This window comes from Macaca mulatta, chromosome 1 (genome assembly GCF_049350105.2).
Source record: "Macaca mulatta isolate MMU2019108-1 chromosome 1, T2T-MMU8v2.0, whole genome shotgun sequence".
NCBI classification, from domain to species: domain Eukaryota; kingdom Metazoa; phylum Chordata; class Mammalia; order Primates; family Cercopithecidae; genus Macaca; species Macaca mulatta.
Genome location: NC_133406.1, coordinates 132,907,085 through 132,931,368, shown reverse-complemented (window position 1 = coordinate 132,931,368; position 24,284 = coordinate 132,907,085). Strand labels below are relative to the sequence as shown.

Genomic DNA, 24,284 nt, shown 5'->3' with positions numbered 1-24,284 from the left:
GAAGGCATAGCTTCCACACATTTTTTGCCAGACTCTGATTTTGGTTTAAGTAGCTCACCTCTCTCCTGAGACACAACAGCCTTGCTCTTCTCAGAAAAGCTGTAAAATACCCTCCTGCATGCCTGTAATGACTTCATTTCCTACTTTTTCAGGTCCACTAAGCAGATCTGTTCTCACCCAAATACCTTTTTCTTAACCAATTAAGAAAGGATTTCTTTGGATATGAGGAAAGAACTCAGTATATCCCTTTCTGCCTCATGTTTGAAGCTTGGTTTTAGTAAAAGTTATACTGCACAGAATTACTTAATGTTACTCATGAGCTTGTCTGACATCGCTGTCTTTACCTAAATGTTTTCTTTCTTTTAATAAGGGCTCTTGTTTATTTTTCTCATCATTAAAAAAAAAATGAACAAATAGATCTTTTCAACAGGTAAGCAGCTATTGATTCATCCAAGAAATTGTAGGAGTGAAAGATAATTTTTTTTTCAATTGACAAGTATTCATTAAGCTAGAACTTGCTAATGATAAAAGTGAACTAGAAAACACAGGAATATGCACTATGTGGAACTTCATTACCTAATGAGACATAAAAAGCATGAACCTATATTAACAATTACCATTTCTGTGACTCTGACAGTCTGTCTTTTATTGTAGGACTTTGAGCAGTGCCTGGCACTTACAAAGCACTTAATAATAATCATTGAGTTGAATGACCTCTCATGTTCACAACAGCCCTGTGAAGCGGCCTCTTTTACAGATGAAGAAATAGAGGCTCAGAAATCCAGATTGCAGAGCCATGCGTGGTAATCTCAGTATTCAAATCCAGACTTTTGGACACCACCACAGTAAAAGATTAAGTACTAAATGTTGGGGTTCAAATGTTGAGTGTCTCAGGAATTTGTAAGTGGAAAAGATGGTGTGAGTTACAATAGTCAGCATCAACTTCATGGAAAAGGTATGCTTAGGACTTGTCTATAATCTTAACCTCTTTGTCCTTTCTTAGCCTTGCTAATGTATTTTAGGAAATTTAAATGTTTGGTCTCCAGTGCAGTAGCAAATATACTTTTGAAAATTAGCAGTCATTTTTATTTGGAATCAGGCATCCCTAAATGACTCCTGTCATCATTTTGCACCTTCTCGTGATTCCATAATGTTGTTTTCCTCACCTTGAATTTATTGACACCAATTCATTTTGCCTTGACATTGGCATTAACAGGAAAATGGCTTTGTTTCATCCTGACATTATAAAATCACCTCCTAAGACTTGGTTTGACATTGTCAGGGGGTGGTTATGGTGACAGCAATGCCACAGCAGACAAGAGTGAATTACAGTGATTCCCTGGAAAAAAAAAAATCATTAAGAAAAGTTACTGCTGTGTGATTTCAGTAGCTATTTTTCATACTTAAATATCCCTGCTGTTTAAAAATCCTAAGAGGGCTTAGACCATATTTAGAACACTCCTGCCAAGTATATATAGGAAAAATTAAGTCTCTAAGGAGACATTTGGCTATAGCTTGACAAACAGGAACCTCAAATTATATTTTAGCTTTACAAAGTGCTCAAAGGCATTGAAATTCTGCCTTTAAAAAAACGCGTATTTGAATTAATGACACAATTATCTCCTTTCAGCTGCAGATACTTGCATTTCTTAATGCTGGGATATCAAAGTCCTGTAGTATTTTCCCACCTCCTAGCCAGAATGTAGAATGTTTTAAAAATTTGTCTTTAGCACTGTATGGGGTTGGAAAGATTGTCTTTCATAATTCCAACATCATTTCAAAGAACACCAAATCCTTTTACTTGAGTTCTTCTGTGTTCCCATAATGGTCTCTCACCTCTGCTGTACTCCCACAAAGAACAGCTCCATGTGGATTTTCCTTTACCCTATGTTCCAGAGTTAACTAATCACCTTCACAATTTAAAAAAAAAAAATGTCAATGAGATCCTTCAGGTCCTCAGGGCCATGTTGTTTTCACCTTTCTATTACTAACAATGCCCAGATTATAATGAGAGCTAATACATTTTGCTTAACGAAAAATGAAAGGAAGACTGGGCTCAATGGCTCATGCCTGTAATCCCAGCACTTTGGGAGGCCAAGGCAGGCGGATCATGAGGTCAGGAGTTCAAGACCAGCCTGACCAACACGGTGAAACCCCGTCTCTACTAAATCTACAAAAATTAGCTGGGCGTGGTGGTGTGCGCCTGTAATCCCAGCTACTCAGGAGGCTGAAGCAGGAGAATGGCTTGAATCTTGGGAGGCGGAGGATGCAGTGAGCCGATATGATGCCACTACACTCCAGCCTTGGTGACAGGATCAAAACGCCATCTCAAAAAAAAAAAAAAAAAAGAAATGAAAGGAATGTTCCTGATCTCTTATTTCAAAACTCCAGTCACCCTTGCTGCTTCTCCTCTCTTCCATCCTTTCCCCAGGTGTATATTGTATCATGAAGAATGACTTAATACAAGTCACGATTCTCTTCCTATTAATGTTTCCATTATAAAATCATGTGTATGGGAACCTTTGACAATCATAGTATCTAACCTGAGTTGGCATGTCAAAGCTTCTCAGCAAGTTTTCCATGTGTTCCTAGTTAGCTTCCTCTCTCATTCCCTGCCAAATACTTCACCTCTCCCTTCAAGATCCACCCTACCTCTGCCTCCTCATGCTCAGCAGAGAGCCTTATCTTCTACTTCCCGGAAACTGGGAAGCCGGCAAGGAAAAATCCCTTCCACTTCCTCCTCTCCAACCTGTAAGCTTTCTATCTATTTTCCCATTTAGCTAGCTAGCTACTAAGAATAGGTAGACATCCACCATTCAGAAACAGGTAGACAACAAAATTTTATGTATTTTATTTTATCTTATTTTATTGTATTGTATTTTTTGAGTCAAGAGTCTCACTCTGTCTCCCAGGCTGGAGTGCATTGGCCCAATGTTGGCTCATTGCAACCTCCATCTCCCAGGTTCAAGCGATTCTGCTGCTTCAACCTCCCAGGTAACCTCTGTATCCCATGTTTAAGCAATTCTCCTGCTCCAGCCTCCCAAGTAGCTGAGACTACAGGCATGCACCACCATGCCCAGCTAATTTTTTGGTATTTTTAATAGAGCCAGAGTTCGACCATGTTGGCTGGTCTTGAACTCCTGAGCTCAAGTGACCCTCCTGCCTTGGCCTCTCAAAGTGCTGGGATTGCAGGCATGAGCCACCACACCTGGCCTATTTGTTTATTATTTATTTAGCATCTATTCCATGCCTGAATACTAATGACATAACAACAATAAACAGGTAAAAGACATAGTGCAGGTACATACAAGGGCAGCAGGTTAGAGTGCTTCACAAACTCAAGTTACATGAAATAGTTGTGTTTGTTTTTTTTTTAGTTTAAATTCAACTTTGATCCCCTCTACTAGAAAGGTGGTGAGATATTCAGCCAATTGTCACTGTGGCTCAATCTACAAATGTAAAAATGTCCACTCATTTAGCACCGGTCTCTACTAATTACCAACAAGATGGCCATCCAATGGGCTGGAGATCCCCTTAACTCAGGAAGCTCTGATGGTTCCACTCACATCTGAGGCTGTGGAGTCATTGGCAAGCCAAGGAATCAGGTCTAAGACCCCTTCATGGTTATGGGATTGTGTAGAAACACATGCCTTTTCTGAGATAATCGGTAGTTCTACTGAAATATGTATTAGTAACACAAATACTGAAATTTGATAAAATGTAATTACATGATTCTTTTCTTAACTGAATTATCTTTATTATCTCAGTAAAAGACACATATTTCTCAAAAAAAACAGCAATTTATTTTATTAACATTTTTAATATCACCAAAGGACTATATTCTAGGCAATTTGGAAAGAGTGAAAAGTATAAAGGTGAAAACCTACCAGCCATAAATAAACACTGTTCACATTTTGGTACAACTGATTCTAGTATTTTTGCTAAGGTTTATATTACACAGGTACGTGTAGAGTTACATGTCTGTACTTATGGAGATTATATTGGATAAACATTTTGTATCTGCCTTTCATCCTGACACAATGTCATGTACCTTGAAAGGATGACTTTTACCCTGATATGTGTTGCCATTGTGTGTGAATATGCCTCCCTATGAATTCCATCTTTTACCTTCAGCTAAGAGTAGAGGTTGCAACTCTTATTAAACTAGACAAGTGCATTTTCTGATACCTGATGAGAAAGTCTGTGACTTTTCAGCACCATTTTCAGGAGATCCTTGCCTGTGTCTGTGTCTGAAGGTGTCGACCTAAATAGGATTTCAATACATCATTAACGATCACTTTGGGAGAGGTGCCCAGCCTTCAGCTTGTAGGATTCTCAGTGAATTAATTCTTTCTCAATATCAGCAAAGGCTTTTTTCAGGTTGCAAAGGCCAAAAATTTTAGGGATGTTTGGGCAGGGCCTTCTGCTCCTGCATCAGAGTCACCCGTCACCTCTTTCATGCTAGCCAGGATACTGTGGACTGCAGAATAGTCTCCTTCTAAATGAGTGAGGCTCTTTAATGGTGTTTTAAGCAGTTTTTTCTATGATTTGGCAAGAGAAAGTGTCACTCTCATAACAGGCGCTTTAATATTAGATGAGTAAGAATAGAATGGCTGCTCACTAAGGTCAGAACTTGCTGTACTTGATTACCTACATGTGTCCAACCACTCAGCCAATAGCTTCCACATTGTTCCCTACAGCCAGTTCAGCTCTGCCCCTTGGCTTCATTATGCTGAAACCAAGTACATTGGATGCTGTCACACAGGGTCATGCCACCAAAGTACCACTGTCTTCAGATGGATACAGACAAACTTGAATGTAAATTAAAAGCAGGAAAGCAAGGGTGTCTTCACATGATGACTACCAGGTTTCAGTCTGTTGTTTGCATCTGTACCTCCCCTGGTCCCCTACACCATCAACATTGCAAAAGACAAAAGGTGGGCTATGGAGCAGTGGATGCAGGTTGATGGTCTGCAGCTCAGCCCCTCCCTGCTACTCTGGAAACACATCTTATTTATGTGCTCTGATTGATACAGGAGAATGTACATTGAATGAGAATATAAAAGTTGTCTTTGAGAAAATGGGCACTGCCACTCTAAGGTGACCTTGCAAGGCTTTGTAGAATACGCAGTAGTTGAATACAAATATTTGAGAATTGCATGTTTTGACCTCAAGATTCATACCAGCAGAAGACATGCACAGATGCTGTCTTTGAGGAAGGACATTTGCTTCCTTTTATACTTCAAGTAGCTTGAATTGAATAGGTAGTGTTTAATTCATTATTCTGGCAGAGATAGGAATTAGCACCTCATTCTTCCATCCTCAGCTTCTAGCACTGGGTGGATTGAGGAAGAAATTAAACTTTAACAAAGTATACTTAGGTTGTGTTTTATATTTTTTAGAGCACCTCCACATAATTCATCTTGAGGCTACCAACAACTATTAGGCGGGTAAATAGGACAAGTGTTATTATCCCGCTTGTGAAGTGAAGAAAGGCACAAAGAGGTTAAGTGATTTCCTCAAGTTCACCCAGCCCATTAACTACAGAGATGAGACTTGAATCACAGGATCTGAGCCTAATTCTCTTTATACCACCTCATGCTTTTAGCGCATATGAGGGAAAAAAACTATCCCTGTTCCATGGGGTAGCAGATAAGACTGAACCAAAACAGATCAAACAGAAACAGTCACCTAAGTCATCACCAAGAACTCTATTACACAAGGCCAACCGTCATCCTATATTTGGTCAAAAAGAGGAGAGATTCCTAACACTTTGCCTTCAAAATGACAGGCTTTCCATTAAAAATATTCATGCAAATCATGAAATTTGAGAAAATTTTAGAAATACCAACGTCAAACCTATAGCCTGTAGCCTAACTTTATAGCTGCAACTAGAATACAAGCCCCTCATGTGCAGCTCCATTGTGGGTCTAGCTTACCACGACATGTCCACCATCTAGAGCAGTGCCTGGGTGGATGTTGGACAAATGTATGAATGAATGTCACGAAGTAGTTGCATAATATGTCCAAGGCCTTGTCGTAAATGGGTGACTAGTCAGACCTAGATCTCAGGTTTTCCAGTTTTATGACTCTTAGCCAATGTGTTTTCCCTTTGCACCATACTACCCCTCATGGCCAGACCGGACCATAAGTGAGGGGAAAAAAATGTAGTGGGGTGGGGGTGGAATGCAATTAGTGTACCTAGAATTCCAACCACCACAACAAAAAGTGATAACAGTCTATAAAGTTTCTTCCACGCCCAGGAGCTAACCTGTAGGTTCAGTTTTCCATCTCACATATCACAACTTAGCAAAATAACTGTAAAAGCTGTATAAATGGGTCATAATCACAGCTCTTCAACTCCCTGCCACACAGTCTCGAATGCCTAAATCAGACCTGAATGTAGCACACATACCTTTGTTATTAGCCTGTTTGGTGGAGGTTATTCACTCTTTGATGTTTCTTTGAAAAGGATGGGAACAATTTGGAACATCTTTCTCTCAGCAATCCTGGGCTTCTTTCAGGTGGTAAAGGTAGAGGTCACTTTATTAATACAACCATCAAGAAAAGCTGTCATGGTAACACATTGCATCGATTCCTTGAAGTGCAGGAGACAAAGCCAAAAAGAGAAACTTTCAAGTCTATAAATACAGGCCCAGCATTGCTCAAGCATAGCAGCTCACTGACAGCGTGAACCTAAATGTATAGCGTTGAACAAAACCCAAACAGAGAAAAGAAAACTTCCCTTTGGTTGTGTAATGGATCACCATGACCTTATGGGAATAAGTGATCCTTCAGCTCATAAAAGATAAAAGAATAGAACAAGTGGTAACACCAAGTCCTGGCTAATCCCCTCTCACCATAAGGAGTCATCTGTGGTCAGTTTTTCCATACCTTCCAGAAAGAACTCATAGAGGGGAAAGGAATCAAGGTCTCGTAAGTCACATTTGACAGTAGATTGCAGTTTGAGAAGAGGAAATGTATGTGACAATCAAGAAACCCGCCAAAAAAAAAATGAAAGAATTAAATAATTTAGCTATATCCCTGTGTCGCTCCTCATCCAAGATGGTGCAAGAAACATAAATAGAAGTAAGAGAGGAAGAAATACTGCTTGATTTATTCTTTCACTGTGGAAATTCTAAATGTTTTTGTAAACTCATGGCAATTGTGAGAGCTTATTTATCTACCTTGTGGCTTGCTTACTAAAGCTATGATCAGAACTGTTACAACACCTTACTGACTTCAGCTTTTCCACCAGGATTCTACACTTCATCTTTTTGCCACATAACTCTGTTTGAACCTAACGTTAATACTCTAACCTCATCTGTCAAATTCCACAAATTATCTTGGTTGCTCTATTTGAAATCATTCCTAATATCAAAACATCAGGAGATTATATTATGTGATATTGGTTACTCCATAAATGGATTATATTTATCAATACTAAAAGGAATCCTTTAGAATATAGTCAAGCTATTACCAAAGCGGTATTAGCTCTTCTGGCATCTAAGGCTCATATTTTACCATAACAAAAAGAATTCTGTCTAGCAAATAACTATTTGCATCCAGTACTGGATCAAGTGTTGTATAAGGGATTTTAAAATGAACCTTTCTGTTTACTGACATAGGACACTCTTAAACTGTCAATAACAATAAAGAGAGAGTTAAGACATGCTTAAAATGAATACACCCACAGAATAACTTTAGAGTTTTCAGTCTGAGGCAAACCCACAGAGCAGGGCACTAAGTAAAGAGAGTGATCCCTGAAAGATGCCTGTTGGGTAGAAATTTTCACTTGGATCTTTAATTTGCAACTCTATGCAGGATTATATGAGATAATGCCAGGATTGTAAATGGGTGTTTATCCTCATGCCAGTACTATCAACTCATGGTAGGTGCCTGGAACCTTGTGTTGAGAAGCATTTGAAGTTCAGTGCAAGAGAGTCCCATGATGAACTAGTTATACTTCTGACTTACTCCATCTTATGCATTATAACAGAATACCACAGACTGGGTAATTTATAGTGAATAGAAATTTTTATTGACTCACAATTCTGGATGCTGACATGTCCAATATCAAGGGGCTCACATTTTGTGAGGGCCTTCTTGTTGCCCCATAACATGGCAGAAGGCATTTTGTGACTGAAGGGCGGAGAGAGAAAGAGAAGAAGAAAGGGTCAGCCCACCCCATGATAACAAACCTTCTCCGAAAATAACAGTATTAGTCCATTCATGAAGGTGGAGCCCTTATGACTTAAACACTTCTTAAAGGCCCCACTTCTTAATACTGTTACAGTGGCAAGTAAATTTCAACAAGAGTTTTAGAGAGAACACATGTTCAAACCGTAGCAGTCTCCTAGGTACAGGGGAAGAGGAAAGGACAGTATAAATGCAGGCATATTTGCCATTTTCAGCCTAGACATTGGTATTTCTGGTTTATTTTCTGTATGAGCTGATTTGTACTTGGAGCTCCACCAAAATGTGGTAAAGCCCTAGAATGAGTAACAATTGATGCTATCAACAAAGGCCTCTGCCTAGTCATAGTGTGATATGAAAGCAGAGCACTTAGTCAATACAGTGGCAAATCTACTGAGTATCTATATAAGAGTTATTTCATGTCTCCCTGGTAAGTGGGAAAGTCGGCTATGTCTTGAGGAGCATGGAATGTGGCACTGTGCAACATTATTTACTATATTTCTCCTGATCGCTCTTTTCTACGTGAAGAGCAGTAATCTGTAAATCAGGAGACCTGGATTCTAGTCCCAGTTCTACTCTCAATTGCTTATCTACAGCTTTCTTAGCTACAGCTCATCTAGATGGTTTCTAAAGCTTCCTGAAAGCTCTGATTTTACTGCTTCTATGAAAGCAAATTACATGACAGGGGTGCTTTTGGTTCCTCTCATCCTTTCATTGTGAAGAGTACTAAAGGGTCTGTCTTAGATCCCAATCTCCTGCATTTACTCCCTGAAGAAGATAATCCACCCTTATATTTCCAATTCAGGTACTTAGAGTCACCTCTAATTCCCACAGTTCAGCACGTGAAAACTTACTATCTTCCTGATCTAGAAATGACAAAGTTTCTTTATTCTACTTTCCCCAAAATATATCAGGGACAACTGCCCATCTTCATTGCTATGACTGATGCCCTGACCCAGGCCTTATCATTTTATCTTTTACATTAATTGAGAAGTAATTCTTTATTGTAGGGGGTTGTTCTGTATACTGCAGGATGTTAGCAACATTCCTGGCCTCGCTATACACACCAGTGGCCAGTAGTTTGCCCTCCCTACCCACTTGTGACAACTAAAAAATGTCTCCAGACGTTGTCAAATAACCATGGGAGCAAAATCATCCAGTGTTGAGAACCACTACTTTAGACTGACATCCAAAGACATCCATTAAATGTTAATTCTTCAAAATTTTTCAATCCTTTTTCCAATTATTCAAGAACCCCTTATGACAGATTCAAGCAAGAACATGCAATGTTTATTTTGCATATTTCATTTGCCCAACTCAAAGTGCCCTTCCTCTCATACTTTTCCAGTTTGTCTATTCATAGATACAGTCATTCACATCAGGAAGATGTCTATGGTTAATTTCATACCTTCATAGGATCACTGCATTTTCTTGACATTGTTTTCTTCTCAGAATTCTTTATGCTCTTTCTCTTCCAATGGCCTAAATGGTGATGTTCTTCAGTTTTCTATCTGCAGTCCTCATTTTTACTTGGTCTATATTCTCATAGGATGAGGTCTTCTACTTTTTTTGCTTCATCTTTTGCAACAATGATCACCACCACCCCAGCTCCAAATTTGTGTCTCCAGGATGACCTATCTCCTATTCCATTAAATAGTTTTCCAACTAATACAGAACAGCTACAGAAGAACCTAGACAGCTCTCAAAGTCAAGAGGTCCAAAAAACATTTATTTCTCTCCTAACTAAACTCTTCCTCCTATCTTCGTTTCTCAATAAATTTCTTTATTGTGCATCTAACTACCCCAAACAGGAACCTTAGAATGTCTCTTATCCATTCCTATAAACTGTCTCCAAATCTTTTCCCTCCTTCCCTTCCCCATTGTTCTAACCTCGTCCAAGTCCATTCTACTGAAGTATGGTCTCATTCCCTCCAGTCTGCCCTTTTTCTGTTGTAGGTTCACCTTCCTTTTCTCTTTTAAACACCACCCTCCTTCTCAGCCTTTGACAGCTTTCCATTCCTTATTACTAAACTCCACAATGTGTTCTGTGGCGCCTTCACAATCAGGCCACATCTGCCTTTCCCTCTGCACATCCATCATTCCTGAATTATCACTCCTGATAATTCACATAGGATCTTTTCTATTTCCCCAAGTGTCAGCTGGTCTGGGAAATAAAGGGAAAGAGTACAAAAGAGAGAAATTTTAAAGCTGGGTGTCCAGGGAAGACATCATATGTTGGCAGGTTCTGTGATGCCCGCCAAATTGCAAAACCAGCAAGTTTTTATTAGTGATTTTCAAAAAGGGAGGGAGTGTACAAATAGGGTGTGGGTCACAGAGATCACATGCTTCACAAGGTAGTAAAATATCACAAGGCAAATGGAGGCAGGGCAAGATCACAGGACTGAGACGAAATTAAAATTGCTAATGAAGTTTTGGGCATGCATTATCATTGATAACATCTTATCAGGAGACAGGGTTTGAGAGCAGACAACCGGTCTGACCAAAATTTATTAGGTGAGAATTTCCTCATCCTAATAGGCCTGGGAGCGCTACAAGAGTTGGGGGCTTATTGCATCCCTTATCTGCAACCATAAAAGGCAGATGTTCCCGAAGCAGCCATTTCAGAGGCATCCCCTTAGGAACGCATTCTCTTTCTCAGGGATGTTCCTTGCTGAGAAAAAGAACTCAGTGATATTTCTCCTATTGGCTTTTGAAAGAAGAGAAATATGGCTCTGTTCTGCCCAGCCCACAGGCAGTCAGACTTTATGGTTATTGCCCTTGTTCCCTGAAAATCGCTGTTACCCTGTTCTTAAGGTGCCCAGATTTCCTATTGTTCAAAAGCACATGCTCTACAAACAATTTGTACAGTTAACACAATCATCACAGGATCCTGAGGCGACATTCATCCTTAGCTTATGAAGATGATGGGATTAAGAGATTAAAGACAGGCATAGGAAATCACAATAGTATTGATTGGGGAAGTGATGTATCCATGAAATCTTAACAATTTATGTTCAGAGATTGCAGTAAAGACAGGCACAAGAAATTATAAAAGTATTAATTTGGGGAACTAATAAATGTCCATGAAATCTTCACAATTTATGTTCTTTTCCCATGGCTTCAGCCGGTCCCTCTGTTCGAGGTCCCTGACTTCCCACAACATCCAGCCATACCAGTCCATGCATCCTTCACTAATGTGTCTTTCAGCTGGGCTTCAGGCAGAAAACTGAAACCATTTCTAGGTATTTCAACAGAGAGAATTTATTAAAACAAATGGTTTAAAAAGCATTTGAAATTTTAAAATGAGAACAGAATACTGAAGTAATTCCTGTGTTAAGTAAGCAGGAACTATCTATCACTCTGGGACTGAGGGATTATAGGAAAGAGGATGGAGCTATCAGAAAGTAAAAGTTTAGATAAAAGGGACCCCCACAGAGCTGAAACCTGCACCTTTAAGATGGGATAATGGCTGGCTGCTGCAGCTGCCTCTGAAATGCTGAATAGAACCTCCTTGGAGCTGAGGCTTAAACCTCTAGGGAAGGGATGCTTCCAGGCTGGTGTAGGAACCTCTAAGGGTGAGATGAAGCTGGTTATGAATAAAGCTTAACACTGGAACCACATGTTGCTGTTGGTGTGAAGGGCCATTGATGGGCAATACTGTTAGAAGCACCATCAAACAGCATCAAGGAAACAGGATCTTCCATGCCTCCTACCTTCTCTGCTCCCTCTAGTGCCCTCTGTTGGTGGGATCCAGCAGACAACTTGCAGAGTTCAACATCAGAAGGGTGGATTTAGTGTTGAGAGACAATTGCTTAATAACCAATATGATACACTTTCACGTCTCCTTGCCTTTACTCATGCAGTTTCCCTACTTATAATGGCCTTTCTACCAGTATCTGCCTGATGAATGCCTTTGTTCAAATACAATCTCTTTTTTATAATCTCCCTTAATCTTCCCAAAAGTAATTATTTATATCATGTGAGTTTCCCTAGTAATTTGTAAAGACATTTTTGTAGATTTTTTTTATATCGTATCATAATGTGTGTTTGTGTGTTTGTTTATTTTCCATTTATTTTCTGCCAAACCATGTACTCCTTTAGGGCAGTTAGTTAACCATAAAATATAGCAGGGTGCCTGGCATACAACAGATATTGATTAAGCTGGATGGAATTGATAAGGGCATTTTAATGAAATTAATCTTAGATCATTTCTTGTAGATATTTTATCATCCAAGCCAGATTTAAACTCCGTAAGAGCAGAAATCATGCTTTATATTTCTTTCATTTTCTCTGTGGGGTCTAGTACAAGGTTGAGCATATTGAAAAAGAGCTTAGTGATATTTGTTAACCACCTAGTTGTTTATTAACTACCACAATTTTGGTTCAAAATGACATGAAGATGGAGCATGAATTATCAGGTAAGATCCTTAATTAGGTTTAGATGTGCTTCTAGCATGTGATTTCAACAGTTAGAGAGCACTGTATGTATGGTAAAGTTCTGTGTTTGTTGGAGGACTAGCACAATCAAGAGACCAAATGTAATATGTTTTATAGTGAATTATAAATAATGAAATATATTATAGGTTTTATTTTTCTCTATTTATCTTCTACAGAAAATATATCCTGCCAATTCATGAGATTACTAATTCTGGGCTATATTTGTTCCTAGTGTATTTATTAAATTTCTCACAACTATCAAAATCAACTGGTAATTATTTAAATGTAGGAAAAATATTGAATTTTAACTTAATCACCAGCTTCTTGAAAAAAGAAACCTCTGTTCAACAGCTGATTTATATTCACATCCAAGAAGAAGAAAAATAGCTTTTTTTTTTTCTAAAGGGGAGTGATATGTAATTAACTATTGATTTCTTCTCAATTATTCAAGGCAAGCAATTATCGATATTGATGGAACAGATATTTCCCTACCTCTAGTGCCCAAATGAAAGGAAATATCCCATTCAGCATTCTGCTGCCTGGAACAAGAAATGCTGAGGATCTTTAACTTTAGATGAAAACAGTTATCTGGATCTGTTTATTCCATGTTGCCCCAATTAAACATATTTCTTCAAGTGTAAGCAAAATAAAATCCTGAAAACCTACATATGCTTTCCAAATTAACTAAAGCCAAACACAAGGGCTTTTGTCAGTTTTGACCATGAGGCTAACCACTCTACACTTGTGGACTTTGCTTCACAGCTATAGATCTTGACATTTTTAACTATGACTCATAAAATAATGTGGTTCTACTATTATGACTTCTAAGCCACTCAATAAGAGGTAGCTTATATAATCATTAGAAACCATGGAACACTGCGTTGCATATCAGTATTTGGAGCCTGAAGGATTTAGTAGGCCTTAATAGTCACTTCTGACATTTACAGATAGCAAGCGTGGATACATTTGAAAATTATTCCAATACACTATGCAACTGTGTTAGAGGTCACCAAGCAAATGTTGAGGAAAGCAGTAAAACAGTGGACTATTTAGGGCACTCTGTTATTCACCATGTGAGTATCCACCACCATCTTTCCTAAGCTCATTCGCACACAAAGCACTGGCATGTTTGTGTGTAAGAAGCTTCTTTTGAAGCTGACATGACTGTTGAACATAATTAATGGACAAGGCAACATTCTCTATTGAGTTACTCCTTGGAGGGTAGAGTTGTTTTAATACTTTGCACTTAATACTAATATTAGGTATATGTATATGAGTGTGTAGTATGTTGTTGAACTCATGTGGCATCCCTGGGGAAATTTCACCATGACATTTTTTTAAAATGGAAAATGTTACAATTTATAAAAAGTTACTTTTTCTGCTCTGTCCCCCACCTCTCATTCCAGAGGGGTGCTTAAGCAGCATATGTTGCTTGGGAAATATTCTTGGCTCTTTTACTCTTTGTTGTTGTTTTAATTTCCCTGGGTTCTATTTAACATTCTGCTAAATCAGTGAAACAGTGATTGTCTAAAAGAATAGAAGACATGGAATTAATGAGGTTAGTCAGAATTTTGAAGAAATAAGAAATTATTAGAGGTGAAAGTTACATAACAGGGTCTGTGAATGAATTCTAGTCTCTGAAGTTGCTTGTCTTGATTTATTCAAACTGATTCTGTTAATTGATGGACATAATGAATTTTGGTAATCAGGGTTTCGCCACTGCATTTATTACTATTCCCAGAAATCAAGGTAACCTTGGGCTATACTTCCCATATTTACAAGGTGATAAAAATCCTTAATAGGCTGTCAGGGACAAATGTGACTGCTTTTCCTCACACTCCTCCCATGAAACAAGCTTTCTCTCTTCCCATCTGGCTGCTGCCTGCCTGGTGCATGCTACTTTCCCCGTGTCCCCACCCCCCCATCCCCATGCCTCCCCGTGGGTTCTGTCTTCATGCATGCAGCGCTGGAATCACGCACCGAGAGAATGGCCCACCCCTTAGAGGATTTTGGTCATTTTAAGAATACTGCTTTGCATTTTAAATACCATTCATCTGGTTTCAAAGATCTGCACTCTGGCATCGGGCACTTGTCCTTTAAAAACCCAAGAGGTCACAACAGGTCCCAGTTCCATGAAGAAAAGATACTGCCAAACCAGGACTATTGCATTATTTTGTATTCTATAGCCTCAAACGGACAGTGATAACATCCAAGATTGCAGCAAAAATATTATATGAAAAAGACTAATATGATAAAAACAAAGGCAGAAAACTACATTTGTTTGGAAATTGGAGTCACAGGCTTCGTTTGTGGAGGGGAGGGGGGAGCACAAAGATCGATAGAGATTTTTTTTTAGGCTGAAAACATGATGTACCAGATGAACTTAAATTGATTCTGCTTCTCCTCCCCGCGCCCACCCACCCCTACCTTCCCCCTCATTCTGCAGCGAATGTCTGCGACAACGAGCTCCTGCACTGCCAGAACGGAGGGACGTGCCACAACAACGTGCGCTGCCTGTGCCCGGCCGCATACACGGGCATCCTCTGCGAGAAGCTGCGGTGCGAGGAGGCTGGCAGCTGCGGCTCCGACTCTGGCCAGGGTGCGCCCCCGCACGGCTCCCCAGCGCTGCTGCTGCTGACCACGCTGCTGGGAACCGCCAGCCCCCTGGTGTTCTAGTTGTCACCTCCAGCCACACCGGACGGGCCTGTGCCGTGGGAAAGCAGACACAACCCAAACATTTGCTACTAACATAGGAAACACACACATACAGACACCCCCACTCAGACAGTGTACAAACTAAGAAGGCCTAACTGAACTAAGCCATATTTATCACCCGTGGACAGCACATCCGAGTCAAGACTGTTAATTTCTGACTCCAGAGGAGTTGGCAGCTGTTGATATTATCACTGCAAATCACATTGCCAGCTGTAGAGCATATTGTGGATTGCTAAGGCTGCGACAACCCCCAAACAGGAAAGACAAAAAACAAACAAATCAACCGACCTAAAAACATTGGCTACTCTAGCGTGGTGCGCCCTAGTACGACTCCGCCCAGTGTGTGGACCAACCAAATAGCATTCTTTGCTGTCAGGTGCATTGTGGGCATAAGGAAATCTGTTACAAGCTGCCATATTGGCCTGCTTCCGTCCCTGAATCCCTTCCAACCTGTGCTTTAGTGAACGTTGCTCTGTAACCCTTGTTGGTTGAAAGATTTCTTTGTCCGATGTTAGTGATGCACATGTGTAACAGCCCCCTCCAAAAGCGCAAGCCAGTCATACCCCTGTATATCTTAGCAGCACTGAGTCCAGTGCGAGCACACATCCACTATACAAGAGTGGCTATAGGAAAAAAGAAAGTGTATCTATCCTTTTGTATTCAAATGAAGTTATTTTTCTTGAAATAATGTAATATGTAGATTTTTTGTATTATTGCCAATTTGTGTTACCAGACAATCTGTTAATGTATCTAATTCAAATCAGCAAAGACTGACATTTTATTTTGTCCTCTTTCGTTCTGTTTTGTTTCATTGTGCAGAGATTTCTCTGTAAGGGCAACGAACGTGCTGGCATCAAAGAATATCAGTTTACATATATAACAAGTGTAATAAGATTCCACCAAAGGACATTCTAAATGTTTTCTTGTTGCTTTAACACTGGAAGATTTAAAGAATAAAAATTCCTGCATAAACGATTTCAGGAATTTGTATTGCAATTTCTTAAGATGAAAGAAGCAGCCACCAAGCAGTTTCACACTCAGTTTACTGATTTCTGTGTGGACTGAATACATTCAGCTGACGAATTTAGTACCCAGGAAGATGGATTGATGTTCACTAGCTTGGACAACTTCTGCAAAATATGAGACTATTTCCACTTGGGAAAAATTACAACAGGAAAAAAAAAAATCTAAGTGATTGCCAAGATTATGCCAAAGCCTGTTGGCAGAGTACTAAGAGACTTTTATTTTTAAGTCATGCTATTTTCACAGATTGATGGTGATCATGTGACTCTAGGGATGCTGATCTATGTATCTTTCCAAATACAGTGTTTACATGGAGTATCATAAGAGGCAACCTGGGGAACCAGGAAAGGAGCAGGGAAATTGAATGATTTGCAATTTGACTTTGAATATATTCAGACTTAAGTATTTAGAGGAAATATCAAAATATAAAGCAGCAAGTAGACATAACTGCTGTTCCTGAGAATAAAGTTTGTTTTAAGTACTGCCCAAGGTGTAATAAATTCTTGTTTCTGCCTTTTATTAGGCCAATTACTGTGCAAGACAGCAAGGGGAGGCAGGTGGGGAAGAACCTTTGCAAAGTTTCAAAGAGGCTAAAACAGTGTGCATTTTGTTCCCAGCACACTGTTGTCCTACAGGTTACAAATGTGTTAGCAGCAGCATCTCCTGGAATCAAAAACAATTATCAGCCCGAACCAGAATCTTAAGGACAATGAAATTCTGCATGACTTGGTAGAACAATAACCTATGATAATGTCAGGTCAGAAGCCTAGTTCCAGTCTGAAATTCTTCACCCTGCTGCCACTCCTTGCTGAAACAGGGAAGGGGGGAGGAATGTCTCCTGATAAATAACCTGGGTAAAAACTAGATGAAGGAACAGCATGTCTTATTGGTTTTGTTCCCAGAAAAGCCAATTCAAAGAAGGCAATAAAAGGTAAACAGGTAATGCCTGTGCCGCCTGCCACCCCACGTCTAAGTCTATTGAATGTTTGTTATTCAAACCAACAGTCTCTTTTGATGTAAGAAATAAGGAAAGATGGAAATAAATTAGAGCTTAGGCTTAGTGCCAGAGTGGCCAACTAGAAATTGGAGATTTACATTGGAAGCATAAATAGAAAATTACATTTCAGGCTCACCAAAGAAACACAGGAAAATGCTGATAACATAGGGAGTTTGAGATTATTTATAATGAGGTGGATTTATGATATTAAAATTGGAGTTTAAGTTGTCTTATACTTTATTAACACAAACCAAAGGCAGCCCGTGTTATTTCTGGCAACGATGCACTTTACCGTTATCTGCTCATGGCTTTGTCGCAATGCTCAGGAATCAGACACTGCACACCTCAATAGTTGGGATTCCAAAAGCTAATTCTAAAATTTAATGAAGGCCTGCTTTAAACTGATTCATCTGCATTTTATCTTTATGAGGCTATAAGAATCTAAATTGATGAGGAATATCTTTCCTTCAGTGTATTTAGATATAGTTTTCTGAATTTCCTGAAGCGATGTGATCTGCTTTTAATAAAAATTCACTTTTAGGTATACAGCAAATGGAAATGAAATGTTCTTTTTAAATCTGGATTCTCAAGTTCTTCTAAAGGAGCTACTCCTTTGAAGATACCTCAACTCAGTGGACTTGATTCATCTGTTACTTGCCAGCATTCTTACAAAGCTGGTTCCATCTACAATGTTACGCCCTAAGAACAGGATTGGGGTGAAAAGCGGGTACTCAGTTGTTCATACATTTGAGGTCCTAATTCTTGTTATTTTTTCCCTTTGATAGATCCCTTAAAGTCGGTTAATATAGTCTTGCATATGAGTTAATCTGTCAACTTTCCCACATGGAACTGATATAATTCCTTCTGTCAATACTATTGATGGGCATAACATTTCAAAAAAAATGGGACAAAGGTTCAGCTATCCAGCAAGATTTGCTATTTATAGGAAGATAATGGACATGCCCTGCTGTGATGTAAGAGTTATTTATTTCTGACCCTGTACATAGCCTAGAGGAAAAATTTAGTCCAGCAAAGAGGGGACCTTCCTTAGAGAGACCCATTCTGTCTCTCCTCTAGCTTTCTCCCAGATATCAGGAACCTAGAGTTTCCTACTCAGATAACCCCACACACACACTTTTAAGCCAAATGTGGCCCCCCTCTGGGGGTTTAAACTCCTGAAGGCAGGCACCATCTTGAGTGCATATACCTGGGCACAGGGAGCGGCAAAGGGTGCATCTGTGTGGGTGGATTAGGGCCTGGGGCCTGGAGTGTTCACTGTGGAATTTACACACAAACAAGGAGAAACAACTTACAGTGAAAACAAGAGTCCAGGGCTGAAAAATAAGGGGATGAGGGTAGGAAGGAGATAGACAAGGGCTACCATGAGGCTGGGGGCCAGTACAGAACACTGAACAGTCTAAGAATTCTAAATCTATACCTGGGCTTCCAAGGGTTAAGAAAGCATCATGTGTCAAAGTGGCAGGACGGAAGATAATTTAAGAATTTGTTAGCTTTATGCATGACTTTTAAATACTTAGACATGTGGCGTGGGGTCCTCCATTGGTACTTTTGCACAAGGTCCTGCAACATTTGGGGTCGATCTGCCTGAGGTGCCCTTGAGTCAGATCCCTAAGTTGGCACAAACTGCTCACCAGGTAACACAAAGAAAGGTCCAGGTTGGAAGAAGGCATCTGCTCCACAGTTCAGCTGACCCTGTAGTTAATGCTCTCCTCACCTTCTCTTGGACCTGTGGTCTGACTGGAGTATAAGAAATTTTGGATGCATTGGGGGACAACTGTGAGGAAATCTTGACATCGAATGTTTTGTTCCATCTCCTTTATGCTCTACCATCAATAATCCAATATGACTGGGATGTAAAGACCCAGCATTCTGAAATGGAATGCTCTGTACTATATGGGAAATGGGTTGTTGTACTTTACCGGTTGTTAAACACTAAATAAAATACCTATTTAACAGACTCTCCACTCACAGGATTGACCAAGATATGTGGGAACTACATTTTCTATATATTTGTTATGTGAAAACTCTGTAGGTATTTTTAATCTGGTACAACTCGGAGCTCAGCTTCCCAAATCTGAACTAGAATTCCTTACCTACTTTTCCTACTCCCAGCCTTAATTGAGAAGGATGGCAAGGTGGCATGGCTAAGCTGTATCGGAGAACAATATGAGCCACCAGGTAAAACTTCAGGTTTTGGTTTTTGTTTTTTGTTTTTAAAGGAAGTCCAATTGGAAAGTTTTAATAATATAGAGGAATGAAAATACAGGTAAGGGACACTCTCATGGTTTTGATTTAAGTATCTGGCCATGCACAAGTCTTTCTTTGCCTCAGGAAAGAAGGATTACATTCTAATCAATTTTATTTCTATGAAACATAAAATGTTCATCTGACATAAATATTCTGTCAGTTCTGACCGTTTCCATATAGAATGATTTTATACTTTATGTTTTTACTTTCTTTAACTAAAAGTAGCTTTCTCCTTTAGTTACCTAACACAGATGCCAACAAATTCCCAGAATAAACTGCACATAAACATAATATGATGTCAGAAAAAAATTAAGAATGCCAGCTATTATGTTTTGAATTTTCACCAGTAATCTTGGGAACATAGTGAACTTTTACTCTTCTCAACACCTGGTGAGGTGTGACTCACATATTATTATCTTCATTTTGCATCTGAAAAATCAACTAACTAAGAAACAGACATATCGCTTGTATAAAACATATTATTGCATTGAACTAGAAATGAGAAAATAACATCTGTGAAAAACTCATAATGATAATGAATAAAATGCAGTTACTTGAGATCTACTATGACAGAAAAGTTCTGTCCCTAATACATTTTCAGAGTAGGTTTTGAAACAAGTCTAGCAAGAAGGCCTAAATGATGTTAGGGGGTGTTGTTTAGAGTTACATAATTGAGCATTTATTAAGTGCCGGAATCCCCCTCTGCCTCCTCTCATCACCCAAAAGCTGTTTTTCATTGAAGGATGAATTAAAATGGAGTAGTAACATTTAAAATTATGTGATGTTTTTATTAACCTAAAATGATAGGTGGTAAAATGGGCCATTATTCTGCAAAATCTAATTATGTTAACACTAAAGATTTAGCTTGCCTGGCTGAAGCAAACTGCAGAGGATTGAAAGTAAAAATAATCCTCATTTTCTTAACTTAGTCCCATTTTTTCATAGACATTACTTTTAAGTATTATTAAATTAGTGAACTGTGAATTCTATGGGGAAAAATGACTGGAAAGAGAAAAAATAATTACTACCCCTCCTACATCTATCTGAATAGATTCTGAAACTCCTGCATGGCAAGAATGTGTCAAGTTCCCTTGAGGACATAATGTACCACAGCTGTATCCTCCAGCCGCCCTGATAGTACCACATTACAGTTTTGCTCTTACAAGGGGCAGTCATTCTAATCTAATAAAAGACAGAAAATGGCAGAAAATCACACACCTGAAGTCCTGTTAAGAATAGGTGATTCTTTTTGCCCCAGGCAGGCAAGAACATAATGTCATTTTTGTTCATTTGTATTTGCACTCTGAAGGAGGGCTGCTCCTGTTGGGGAATGGTTTTCCCTCTGCCAGTGTGAAACACCGCAGGAAAGCATTCTCCAAGGAAATCGCATTTTGCTATTTACCAGTCATGACTATCCCATGAAGCCCTGAGTAATTGTTTTGGCTTTCATGGTGTGATAAACACCTAGAGGCAAAGAGATTAGTGTCATTACTCTCCGTCTCTTTTTCTCTCCCTTTGGAAAAAAAAAAAGATGGGGGGGTGTCCAAATATAGTATGACAATGTTTTCAAGAATCTTTCAGTCAGTTGATGCTTAATTATAAAGACCCCAGCTAAATATTCCATTTATTAAATTAATAGCGTGACAAGTATTGGAGAGCTTTACAACCACTTAAACTCATGTTTACATCCTGTGTAATTACAATTCATAATTGGGAAAGCAATCAAATATAAATGCATTCTGATCAATGGTTCTCAGGCTGCCAAGTAGACCCCACACAACACATTAGAGTAAGTGACTTCAAAACAGGACTTCTACACTTAGAATTCAAACTAGGTTAGGGGAGGGCACTGTGGGGAGTCTATCAGTGAAATGTTTAAAATTATGTGTAAGATTTCCCATATATATGACACTGTTTTTCTGAATAAAGAAAGAAATTATTTTTTTTAATTTATAAAAGGCCTAAAAGTATAAGAATGACTGCTCGAGATCCTAAGATTATGATTTACCCCAACTGTGGAAAGTCGCGTTACATTTTAAATTGTTGTCAGGGGATGAATGATAATGACTCAGGTATATGAAAGCACATGTTTTTCCTACAATCAGTTATTAATTTATTTCATACTAATCTCTACCTGAGCTGCTAAGGGCATCTGTAGTCCCTCTTGTGTGTGTGAGTGTCTCTATATATTACCTTCTGAAAAAGTCTGATATAGTGTGAGCTCTGATTCTGTTTTCAGGGTGGTGAGAAGCAACCCACTCTGATTTTTCTTTATTGCAGACACTTTGCTAGAAAGGGCTTCAACCATTTTTTCCCCACACTACTCATAAAATTTATAAAAAAGGAAATAATATATGTGTGACACTGGAACACACGTGGATTGAATGGCACAAAGTCGTTTCCTTTTTGACTGGTTTGTTTCATTTGTATGGCTGTTCTAGCTTACAAACATTAGATCAGGAGCAAAGGTCTTTCTAATTGTGTTTATGGCTCCCTGAGTTGTGGGCACTACTCTGATTATGGGAGGACTTACATTCCTAATCAGTCCTCTAGACCTGCACCCGCCACTAGCTGCTAGCCACCTCTGGCCACTGGGCATATCAATGTTGTCAGTCCAAAGTCTTGTGAATTTAAAAGATACACCATACTTCAAAGTCTTCGTACAAAAACAAAAAATGTGAATTATCTCTTTCATAGTTTTCATATCGATTACACATTAAAATGATAATATTTTAGATATACTGGATAAAATAAAATATATTACTAGAATTTATTTTAATTATTTTTTTCCCTTTTCTAATATGGCTACTAGAGATTTTTGAATTACATGTGTGGCTCACGTTATATTTCTGTTGGACAACACTGCTATAGACACCTAATTTTCCCATTGATTAGCCCCTAAAATGGGACTAATAACATTTAAGTAGTAGAAATATTCACTTCCCAGAGTTAGTATGAAAATCAAAATGAGTTACTGAATATGAAATTCCTTAGTAAATTGTAGTTTTTCATGATAGTGATAATCACGATAAAATGTTCAGGCTCCTGTTCCACATTTGCAGATTTTTCTGGAAGTTTCCAGCCAGAGGTCTTGCCATAACTTTCTCTGAAAGTGCTCCAATGCAATAAATGCAACACTTTCAAAGTTTTGAATGTGACACATGACCTGAACGTGGAGCTTACATCAGCAACAATGACAACAGGAGAATACTAATGGTAATAAAAAGATGAGTAATTAACAACCTTTATCAAAAGTCTTGAGCCAGGTACAATGTTAAGTATTTCTTTTTACCATCTGTATTCTAAATAATACACTACACCTCTATTAATGCAGTTTATGAACACATAGTTGACTTGTAGTTTGCTTTCTGAAACTTAATTGCTTCTGATAAGTTATATATGTAAACAACAAGAAGATGGCTAAATGTGACTTATAGCAACAATTAAATGAACAAAGCAAAATTTGAGTCAACCATATGTATATATGGTTGCATAATAGAGATACAGTATGTAAAAGGTGCCTAAATTTCTATAGTTGGATTCAAGTGTTAAACCTCACATTAATTTAAATTTTATCAGTTTAAAGGATAATATTCATGAGATAGTATTACTGTTATCTCATCACCCCGTTTAACAATCTTACAGGATCAACTTATCATTCCACACCTCAGACTCAAAATCCATCTTCACACTGGCCCCAGGACACCTGCCCAACCCATGAGCCTTAAAAATGCTCTACCCATTCTCATCTTCTCGACTGTATTTAGGTCTTTTTGTAAAAACTTAGAATGCCTTTCAACACTCTTCACCCATTTAAACCCTATCCCACATCAGGTTCTATCTTTCCAAGAAACCTTGCCAATTCATCTCACTGCTTCTATCCCTGCTTAAAGATTTGACTTAACAGCTAGTTCCTCCTATGTGTGACTTACCTTGTGACTTGTTCTCTCTCCTGCTAGATTATCAGTGTTAATACTGACATGACACATACACACATACACACATGCCCACACACACACTCAGAGGACCCTGCATGTAGTAAGGCTCTATATGTGCATTCACAAGCAATTGTTGAGCATCTAGTAACGTACTAAGCGCTGCTCTAGTTGATTGCAGCAACAGAGTCTAATACACGTTTGAGACTGTGTGCCCCTCGTTATAGTTAAATAATGTAATATAAATCTATTGCTGTATTAAGTAATATAAATAAGAGCTAAAATAAAGAGAGTTCCTGAAAAGAAAATGTATATACACTCAAGATTTGCAAATTGAATCTCATTTTAAATTCATTAGGGAATATTCCTAATTAAAACCTGTGGTTCATTCTTTTTTAAAAAAAGTGATCAATATATCCCAGTTTACCTTTTCTAATGGGATCAATATATCCCAATTTACCTTTTCTAATGTCAGAGTTTGATATATTTCTCCTTGTCTTAAAACAGAAACATCTGCATTTTTCAGTCTTCGTCATATTTAGCCCTTGGCTGGGCGCGCTGGCTCACGCCTGTAATCCCAGCAGTTTGGGAGGCCGCGGCGGGTGGATCAGTTGAGCCCAAGAGTTCAGGACCAGCCTGGGCAACACGGTGAAACTCCGTCTCTACTAAAAATACAAAAAAATTAGTTGGCCATGGTGGTTTGTGCCTGTAAT

At 38.8% G+C, this 24,284-nt stretch overlaps 1 protein-coding gene across 8 annotated transcripts in view; it reads left to right on the top strand.

Annotated features, from left to right (window-relative positions):
- NTNG1 (netrin G1) overlaps positions 1-16,857 on the top strand; it is a 352,669-nt gene extending 335,812 nt beyond the window's left edge. For all 8 annotated transcript variants that reach the window (XM_015146226.3, XM_015146203.3, XM_028831051.2 and 5 more), the window contains one exon: positions 15,080-16,857. In XM_015146226.3, coding sequence (XP_015001712.1) covers positions 15,080-15,309 — 230 coding nt within the window. In that variant the 3' untranslated portion in view covers positions 15,310-16,857. The remainder of the gene's footprint in view (positions 1-15,079) is intronic.
- Positions 16,858-24,284: the final 7,427 nt, after the last annotated feature.